Source organism: Octopus bimaculoides, chromosome 2 (genome assembly GCF_001194135.2).
Source record: "Octopus bimaculoides isolate UCB-OBI-ISO-001 chromosome 2, ASM119413v2, whole genome shotgun sequence".
Taxonomy (NCBI): Eukaryota; Metazoa; Mollusca; class Cephalopoda; order Octopoda; family Octopodidae; genus Octopus; species Octopus bimaculoides.
The window spans coordinates 69,995,731-70,006,019 of record NC_068982.1 but is presented as its reverse complement, the minus strand read 5'-3'; the positions used below and the strand labels follow the sequence as shown (position 1 = coordinate 70,006,019).

At 36.7% G+C, this 10,289-nt stretch overlaps 1 protein-coding gene across 3 annotated transcripts in view; it reads right to left on the bottom strand.

Moving 5' to 3' along the window:
- LOC106869232 (target of Myb1 membrane trafficking protein) overlaps window positions 1–10,289 on the bottom strand; it is a 152,423-nt gene that overhangs the window by 43,900 nt on the left and 98,234 nt on the right. For all 3 annotated transcript variants that reach the window (XM_014914881.2, XM_014914882.2, XM_014914883.2), the window contains 2 exons: window positions 3,017–3,229; window positions 695–773 (listed from right to left, as the gene is read on the bottom strand). In XM_014914881.2, coding sequence (XP_014770367.1) covers window positions 695–773; window positions 3,017–3,229 — 292 coding nt within the window. The remainder of the gene's footprint in view (window positions 1–694; window positions 774–3,016; window positions 3,230–10,289) is intronic.

Below are 10,289 nucleotides of genomic sequence, written 5' to 3'. Positions count from 1 at the left end.
TATATATAAAGATGATGCGTAGTCTAGACGGCGTTTTTAGATATCATTATACTCTTTAACCCGGGCAACGCCGGGTATTTCTGCTAGTTCTACATATAGTTCTTTTATAAGCAGCCTAAGAAACTGCCAACCTCTACAACTACCATACTTCTTGATAACTGCTGGCATGGCACAGCCATACTTGTGTGGCTAAGAAGCTTGCTTGGTAACCATGTGGTTTCAGGTTCAGTCCCTCCATGCAGCACCTTGAGCAAGTGTCTTCTGCCATAGCACCAGGACAACTAATATTTTCTTAGTGAATTTTGTAGATGGAAACTAAGTGGAAGCCTGTCATATATATATATATATATATATATATATATATATATGACAGGTTTCCACTATATATATATATATATATATGACATATATATATGACAGGCTTCTCTATATACATATAGAGATAGATAGATAGATATCATGTGTGTGTGTGTCTTTGTAACTATGTTTGTCACTTGCAACCTATTGCTTGACAACTGGTGTTGGTTTGTTAACATCCCCATAACTTAGCAGTTCAGCAAAATAGGTTAAATACCAGCCTTAAAAAGCTTAAAAAGACAAAGAAAAAAAATATATAGTGGGGTCAATTGGTTCATTAAAAACCCTTTGTACTGGCTTATTATAAACAATCTAGTGACAAATAAAATAAACCTACTTGTGACTTCCTCATTGGCAACTTGGTCAAGTAAGTCTACAAGTCGCTGTTGCATTTGACGACAAGTTCGGTTCAGTTCCTAAGACAAATTAGAGATGGGGAAAAAAGAAACACAGTCAACTATATCTCTTAGAAGACAATAGAAAGTATAACAAGCACAAAGTTTCTGTAAAAGAGTGGGATAACGAAAACTGAACATTACAGACATAAGCACATAAATACATGTACAAGTCCTGTTTCTATATTAAGCATCAGTACCAAAGAAGAATATGGAAGTGCCATAGAGATCCATAACTATCATGACAAAGAGCTAGGTGACATTTGCAAGCAATGAGGTGAAGGAATGGGTGGGCGGTTAACAAGTTCATTTTCCAACTATAGCCCTTATGACTGAATTTGGTAGATGGAAACTAAAAGAAGCCCATTCTCTGGTATGTGTTTGTGTGTATGTATAGTAATAATAACAATAATCCTTGAATGAAATTTATAAATATTCTAATGCATCGCTACACACATTTCCACAATGTTTAGACGTGATTTGTGGAAATGCGTGTAGCGATGAATTAAAATATTTATAAATTTCATTCAAAGATTATTGTTATTATCACTATATTTATCTTACATTACATTGGTACAGCTCGGTGCAACCCCAAAAAACTTGCTCACTAATTAGCACCATTAGATTATAGCTGGCATAGTAGAATAGGAGCTTTATTTGCATATTGAAAATGTTTCCTGAAAACAAATTTAAAATATATATATATATATACATACAGGTTGCAATGGGTAAATTGTTGCTATTTTATATTATTAATTTCATGCATGTGCATTGCTTGTTTTTGATTTTGTTGCCTACACACTATAGTAGGATCAGTTGGGCACTGTTGGTGAGAAAAACATCATGACATAATTCACTCGGCTAGAAATTTGGAAACAATATACTGTACTGCTTGGCATTTGTGTCAGAAGCTCCAATACAAACATTGCAGAGTGTTTGGGTGTCAATCTGAGGACATGTACCGAGAGTGATAAAAATTAAACATCCAGTCAACATCATGGTGTTTGGAGTAATCACTAGTGATGGTGATATTATGCCTCCATTTATCTTCCTACATGGCCTTAGACTCAACACGGAGGCCTACATCAAATGCCTAGACGAGGCATTTCCTGCATTTGAGAATTTCCTTTGTGTGGTAAAAAGCTTGCTTCCCAACCCCATGGTTCTGGGTTCAGTCCCACTGTGTGGCACCTTGGGCAAGTGTCTTCTACTATAAGCCTCAGGCCAACCAAAGGCTTGTGAGTGGATTTGGTAGATAGAAAGTGAAAGAAGCCCATCATATATATATATGTGTGTGTGTGTTTGTGTTTGTTCCCCCGCCACTGTTTGATAACTGATGTTGGTGTGTTTATGTCCCCGTAACTTAGTGTTTTGACAAAAGAGACTGATAGAATAAGTACTAAGTTTAAGAAACAAGTCCTGGGGTCGATTTGTTTGACTAAAATCCCTTCAAGGTGGTGCTCCAGCATGGCTGTAGTCAAATGACTGAAACAAGTAAAAGGATAACCATATATTTGTGTGTGTCTCTGTCTTGACATTGCACACTGTGTAAACAGATGACACTGTCATACAAGCAATGTTGTTTATTTGCAATCTTTGGAGAAAATGTGCCTGGCCATTGTACTTTTCATCTTTCAAAGACCTAGAACTTGTGTGGCATTGTTTCTTCATTATGTCTTTCAAAGCCAATTGTACCTGGTACCTGAAACTACTGCCCTGCATATGAATATTCAAGACCTCATTCACCCTCAAAACCTTCTAAGCACAAACAGCATTATCAGCCAGCACGTAAAAAGCACCATTCAAATGTGGCCGATGCAAGTGCCCCATGACTGGCTCCTGTGCCGGTGGCATGTAAAAAGCACTATCCGAATATGATCAATGCCAGGCTCGCCTGACTGGCTCCTGTGCCAGTGGCATGTAAAAAGCACCCACTACACTCTCGGAGTGGTTGGCATTAGGAAGGGCATCCAGCTGTAGAAACACTGCCAGTTCAGACGGGAGCCTGGTGCAGCTGCTGGCTCTCCAGACCTCAGTCAAACCGTCCAACCCATGCCAGCATGGAAAACAGACATTAAACAATGATGAAAAAAACACCTGGAAGACATCAATAGTTGAACCTTAGTATTTGACAGATAGTTATACAATTCATGCTGCCATAATTTCTTTAAAAAAAACAAAAAAAAAAAAAAAAAAAAAAAAAAAAAAAAAAAAAAAACAAACAAGCAGTAAAATAAAATAAGAATCTTGTAATGTTAACTTACTTGCAAAAGCTCAAGATCTGAGGAGTCTACATTGTAAGGGCTGAGCTCTGTCAACATTTCCCCCATCACACGGACATTTCCTTGGACTACATCAAGTTCACTCTTCAGTTTGTCCAACTGTTCATTTGTTGGGATAATGGACCCGCTAGACATGGTAACAGGAACCTGTTGTTGCTGTTGTTGTTGTTGCTGCTGTGGTGGTGTATTTGTAGGCTGCAACAGACAATTAAATGCTAAATACACTGGCTGTAATATCTCCTGTATTCATTGCATACACATGAACTCTGTTTGCCTGTCTGTCTCTTTTTTTCAAGCAGTATGTAAAAACAAGGAGGAGGAGGAGGGAGGGAGAGGAAGAGAAGCTGCTCATGTGATATCCTGGATCAATGGATGGAGGTATGTGAATCTAGTTCAGTTAATTTAGTTTGAAGAATTTTAAGTTAATGCAATACAAAAACATATCAGAAGAAATTTAATGAGGTAACAGCAGTTATCAGAACAAAAGCTTACATACATTTGGTGTGTATGTGCGTGTGTGTGAGAGAGAGAGAGAGAGAGGGGGGAGACTGACTGACATGAGAACTAAATTAGGGCTGAAATATTTAATTTCTTTTTTTAACCTGAAAAATGAAAATGTAAACCCTTTATGACTTCAACAATGTTACAAAAATAAGGTTTCCAACTGTGGTTGCTGAAGATGGTAATTAAGGAATATTTTTATTTATTTTTTTCATCAGAATGGAAAATATTCATCCAGGAAATTAGTTGTTATGCTTAAAATTCTAGTGTTGTTCAATATTTACCATACTCTCAGGTGATGGAAGAAGTCAAATGTGGGGGCAAAAAGAAATCAGCAACATTTAAAAGGGAAGATGAAAGATCCTTAAAAGGCAATAGTGCTGATAGATAGAGGACATCCAGTTGAAGAAACCTCAAAGGGATTGTTAATATTCAACACTACAGTCTTAGCTTCACCATAGTTAAAAGAAAGAAACTGAGATTATTGAAGTCGCACAAGAAATAAATGAATAAATAAAATAAAAACATTGTAATCTCAGTGTTTGGTGTAAGAAGATAGTGATAGTTCAGGTCATTACACACACACACAGTAGATTGACTGGGTCTTCTGTTTCCACCTTTTACATCTTATTCAACTTGACTGATTGAATAAGTCACAAGAGATGCAACTTGAATTCCAAGTTCCAAGTCAATCCAATATGTCTAATTTAACTCCATCAACAGCACTGAGTCCTTCCAGCAGTATGTGCCTGGTCTTATTTCAAACAAACACAAACACATATTTCATTTGTTCAACTTCTTTTTTTTCCATGCCAATATGACTTAGACGAGAGTGGTGTACTCTGAGGCAGAACTTTTATGGCAGGATGCACTTCCAGTTGCCAACTCTTATCTGTTTTTTAAATGTTTCTTTTTTTTTAATATATTCCAGAGGAATTCAAAACAGCAGAACTAGCAAACAACTTGCTGATAGGAAAGTCAACAAATATCAGTGGTTGCAGCCCATCCAAAAATGGCAACATCACTATCTTTAGTCACAGCTCATCAGAGATTAAATATTTACATATGGATACAATGATGGGTTTTTACCAGTTTCTGTCTTCCTAAATCCCCTCACATGACAATCGTTGGCCTGAAGTCAAAGTCGAAGACACTTGCTCAAGGTGCTGCACTGTGGAGCTGAACCTGAGGCTGTGTGATTGGAAAGTGAATTTCTTAACTATACAGACTCTATTCAACTGCCATCACTGAAATGTCACTGACTGTTTAAAGCCAATATTCTGTCTGCTTCACAACATGGTGCATACAATGAAAGAATCAAGCAGTCCATGGTAGATAGAAACAACTTTCAGGAACAATAATAGTTTACTGATGCGGAAGGTTGTAGGATTTTCCCCATATTGAAGTTTGATAAACTAAAAAAAAGTTTTTTATACTTCATGGTAAGCAACTAAGGTTGCTATGAATGTGAATAAAAATCCAAATTGAGGGAATGGAGCAGGTAAAATCTAGGCAACATATGTTTCCTAGCTAGCAGATCCTCGGAAGTAATAATTATTCAACAAGGGGCACTCTGCTAGCTACTCATCAGACTGAAGATACCTTAGTTATATAAAAATTACATTGTCATTAAGGAATCCCCAGTTAACTTGCCAGAGATATTTAGGATCCCTTAATGACAATGCATCTTTGGCCTGATGAATAGCTAGTGGAGTACCCCTTGTTGAGTAATTATTGTTTCCAAGGATCTACTAGCTAGGAAACATATGTAGCCTAGAGGTTACCAGCTCCATTCCGTCAATTTATATATATATATATGATGATGATGAATGATAACCCTTGAATAGAATTTATAAATATTTCAATGCATTGTTACATGCATTTCCACAAATCATAGTCTGTATTCCTGAGATGATTACATATTCAAAACTTTCCTGTAAATGAACTTAAAGGATATATATATATATATATACTATCTGCCAAATTCACTCACAAGGTTTTGGTCAGCCTGGTGCTATAGAAGGCACTTGACCAGGATGTAATGTAAGGAGGCTGAATTTAAAACCATTTGGTTGGGAAATTAACTTTTTCACCACACAGTCATCCCATAAATAATGTGGTTTTCTTTAATTGCATGAACTAAGAGTTGGAGGGGGATGAGATAAACTACCTGCATCAACTTGCTACAAAAGCAGGTAGTAATTTTACCTTGTACTTATTCTTAGTGCAAGTTTTTAAGAGCAGGGTTCGATTTTAACAGTTATTTTTTCAAAGCTATAATGGAAGTGACAAAAGAGCATGTTCGGTATATTTTGCTTAAGAGTTCAATAAAGGCAACAATGCAACGGAAAGTGCAAGGAATATTAATGCAGTATATATGGGGACTGGACAATAAGTGCAAGCCAGTGTCAACGATAGTTCTAGAAATTCTGAGCCGGAAACTACAAGCTAGAAGACAAGCCTCATCCTAGAAGATCAGTAGAGCTCGACAAGGACATCTTGCAAAACTTGTAATTGTTGACGAACTAGCAGAGGATCTTGGATTTGGTCATTCAACCGTTCATCGATACCTGCGTACCATTGGAAAAGTCAGCAAATTGGGTCGATGGGTTCCTCACAAACTTTCTGAGTCTAATTGTGCATAGAGAGTGAATGTGTGCTTTTCTTTGCTGTCATGTCTCACAAATGAACTTTTTTGGGACCAAATAGTAACTGTGATGAGAAATGGTTCTCTATAAAAAAGTCAAGCGCCAAAGAAAGTAGGTAGGGTAAGGAGAAACACTGGCACTTCAGGACAAAGGTCTTCACCAACATAAAGGTGTTGTTATCTGTTTGGTGGGATATGAAAGGTTTAGTCTACTTTGAGCTTCTAAACCCAAACCAAACGATAACAAAGGAGATCTACTGTGAGCAGTTTGAGCAGCTTAAGTCAGCAATAGAAGAAAAACAACCATTTTTTGTTTCAATACGAAAGGTGTTCTTCCATCAGGATAATGCTCGGCCACATTTGGAAGACATTCCAAAGGCTAGAGCAGTTTGAATGGGAAACAATGCCCCACCCACTATATTCACTGAACATTGCCCCATCTGATTATCATTTATTCTGCAGACTTCAAAATCATTTAGATGAGAAAAATATGAATTCTGTAGACGAGGTCAAAACAGTAGTGGAGGTGTATTTTTTGTCATGGACAAATGAATTTTGGAAGAGGGGCCTTGCAAGTCTACCAGATAGATGGAAGAGCATAGTAGAAAATGAAGAATATATTTTAGATTAAAAGAAGTATAAAAAAAAAAACGCATTATTTATGGGATGATCCAATATATATGTATATATATTAAAGCACAAGTATGGTTGTATTGTTAAGAACTACATAATTTAGTGCTCATCCTCACTGCATGGTACTATCAGCTGTTACCCTCTATTCACACAAGCCTACTTTATGAGTGAGTTGATTGAAAGAGACAAGCTTGTAACAGAAAGATTTGTAGCTAGAAAACAAGTGAAAACATCTCAGTATTCTTCTTTCCATAGAGAGAGAAATATATTGAAATGTGTTTGTATACACTGCACAATGAGGCTTTATAATTTAAAAAAAAAACTGTAGATATTACCTACACCAAATATTTCAAATTGTCCACAAAATAATGAAATTATTGTTCTTATATAGTTACACTAGTTTTATAACAGTAACTATGCATTATATGAGTATCAAAAGGTCTCCACTTTTGTATAAATTGTCACATTCATTTTAGCTGAATATATTGGCTAGTGTAGTTTGCAGTACACGCTAATGTTATTATTAATATTATTAACTATTCCTATCTGTCTAACTCCCATTGTAATCATGTTCATTTTAGCGAAAGGTATTCATTATCTACTTCCTCTTTTTAAAACAGCTATTGTACACACATTTTTCTATCCTGGAGGTAAAAAACAAAACAAAACAATGTCAACTAATAAACAATGTTTCCAGAAGTCAGTATTATGCATATAACAGCAGAATACAATGCTGGGCTTTATTAATATAACCAGAGTGGTACCTCAGTACCCTATGCACACCCGCACATACATTAGATTTGATTTACAATTAAGTAAAAAAAAAAAGCAAAAATAAAATAATAATAAAAGAAAATTGATAGTATAACAAGATTACAAACTATATTTATCATATAGTGGATATGTAACTCTCCTCAGGAATATGACTGTGTATTATGAGAATGCATGCACACACACACACACCACATTTTCTTCTGTACAGGTCAAATTTTCCAGATCAAATTTCAAAAAGGTAAGTTCACTTATACACCAAGACGATTTGGGAGGGCCAAATATTCCATGTGAAACACAGCAGGATTTGGAAAGTCAGTAATGATGTTAGAATGTTTCGTAATGACCTTGGATAGGGTACAAAATTCTAAATGTTTCAGCACCCCTAACAGTTAAGAATATATTTCTGACCTGAGAATGGACCAGGTTCCCAAGTAGGTGATGAACCGGCCATATCTGGCCCAAATCTTCTGCTTGTTTTATGTTCAAAGTGGCCAGACCAGACCTCTCTCACCTACCCTACAATGTCATTCTAAAAATAAACAACCACACCATCAACATTTTGAAGCTATGAAATAAACCATGATTAATTCAAAACATTTGACAGTAATCTGGATGCTAAGGAGTTAAGTGCTAGACTTGATCTTCAAGTTCTTCAAGTCATCTAAATGTATTACTTGGTTGTTAGGCATCTGCTTTTCGATGACGGATGGTTTTTGCATCATGCATCAGCTCTTCAGTTTGTTAGCTGAAAGACTGCTTCACTTTGTCGAGTCGTTCACCTAACTAGCAATAGATCATTCACACTCTCTCTGCTTGCACAAGAAATGCAGTAATCACTGCAGTAAAAAGAGACTGTCAATTTGCACAGCATGGGCATATCACTTGGTTTTGTCCACATATACCATGTTGGATGCAAAAGTTCAGTGAGCACCAACACATTTCTCCAGCTTCTCATCAGTCACCATGCCCTGCCATAGGAGGCTGAGAAAGTGTCACCAGATGTCTTGACTGAATACATCAATATATTTGGTTTTAGCTGTCCTACAGCATATGTAAGGCATGAGGTTACCAGGACTTAGATTTGAACCCAGTTCATATATTAATAGGACTTATTTTATCAGACATAGAAGGATGGAAAGAAAAAGTGTATATCTAAATGTCAAAATTGTAAGCTGTTTCAGATATTCAGTTTGGTGATCATTTATTTTGCTTTCTCTAATGCCATCATTATCACTATTTAGCAATTGTTTTCTGCGCTGGCAAGGGTTGAATGGTTTGAAAGGAACTGGTGGAGCCAGAGGACTGCATCAAGTTCTAATGCCTGCTTTGGCATGGTTTCTATGGCTGGATGCCCTTCCTAATGCCAATCACTTTACAGAGTGTATTGGGTGCCTTTTACATGGCACTGGTATCAGTGAGGTGGCCAAGTAACTTGCAAGACAAGAAGGTGGTGTACTATTGAAGAGGTGGCTTTATGCCAGGTGATGAGGCTGAAATGTGACAGAGTAACAAAAACATATCTTGCTGTACAGGGAATACATGACCACCCCAGTTGAAAGAGAGAGAGAGAGAGAGAGAGAGAGAGAGAGAGGAGGAGGAGGAGGAGGAGGAGGAAGGTGGTGAAGATGTGTCAATTGATAGAAAATACCAAAATTGAGAAATATTGCTGTCTTTAGATAATAATTTCTCTTATTTATGGTACAAAAAAAGAAGACAATTTTTTCCTGCCCTTTACTTGTTGCTAATATTGAATTTATTTTATATGAATTTTCTTCTTCTTTGAAGCTTGATTGGTTTTCATTCAATATTTTTATCTATGTGGCTATATAAGCACAGGTGTGACTGTGTGGTAAGAAGTTAGCCTCCTAACAAACATGGTTTGGGCAAGTGCCTTCTACTATAGCTTCAGGCCAACCAAAGCCTTGTGAGTAGATTTGGTAGACAGAATTTGAAAGAAACCTACTGTGTGTGTGTGTGCGTGTGCACACTACTGTTACCCTGCCACAACATTGCATTATAGTTGTAAGCAAGTGTCATCATCAAGCAAGCAGTGTCCTTTGTTTCCGATCTTCCATGAAAATATACCTGGTCATGGGGAAATATTACCTTACATGGAAACAAGAAGGTTTCATGACAGGAAGGGCACATAGCTTCTAAAAATCCACCTCAACAAATTCTGTCTAATGCACGTGAACATGGAAAAGTGGACAACAATGATAATGATGGCTTCAGGTAATCCTTGATCTTTCTTACAATGTGTTAATCCCATAAAAAATTTTCTTAATGTAAATTGAAAAGCAATGAGTAATAGAATGCAAATTATATGCAAAAAAAAAAAAATGTTATCCTAAGTACCAAACTAAATGAAATTTGAAGATACTCACTGAAAAGGTGAGCATATATGTGTGGTCATTGCCATGTACATAGCACCTGTGAACTGTAGTTGTGGTTGTTGCCGGTGTCATGTGAATGGCACCTGTGCCAGTGGCATGCCAAATCACCCATTACACTTCTGGAGTAGTTGGCATTAGAAAGGGCATCCAGCTGTAGAAACCTAGCCAAATCAGACTGGAACCTGGTGCAGCTCTCTGGCTCATCAGCTCTAGTCAAACTGCCTAACCCATGTCAGCATGGAGAGCAGACGTTAAATGATGATGATATATATATATAAATATATATATATATATATATATATATATA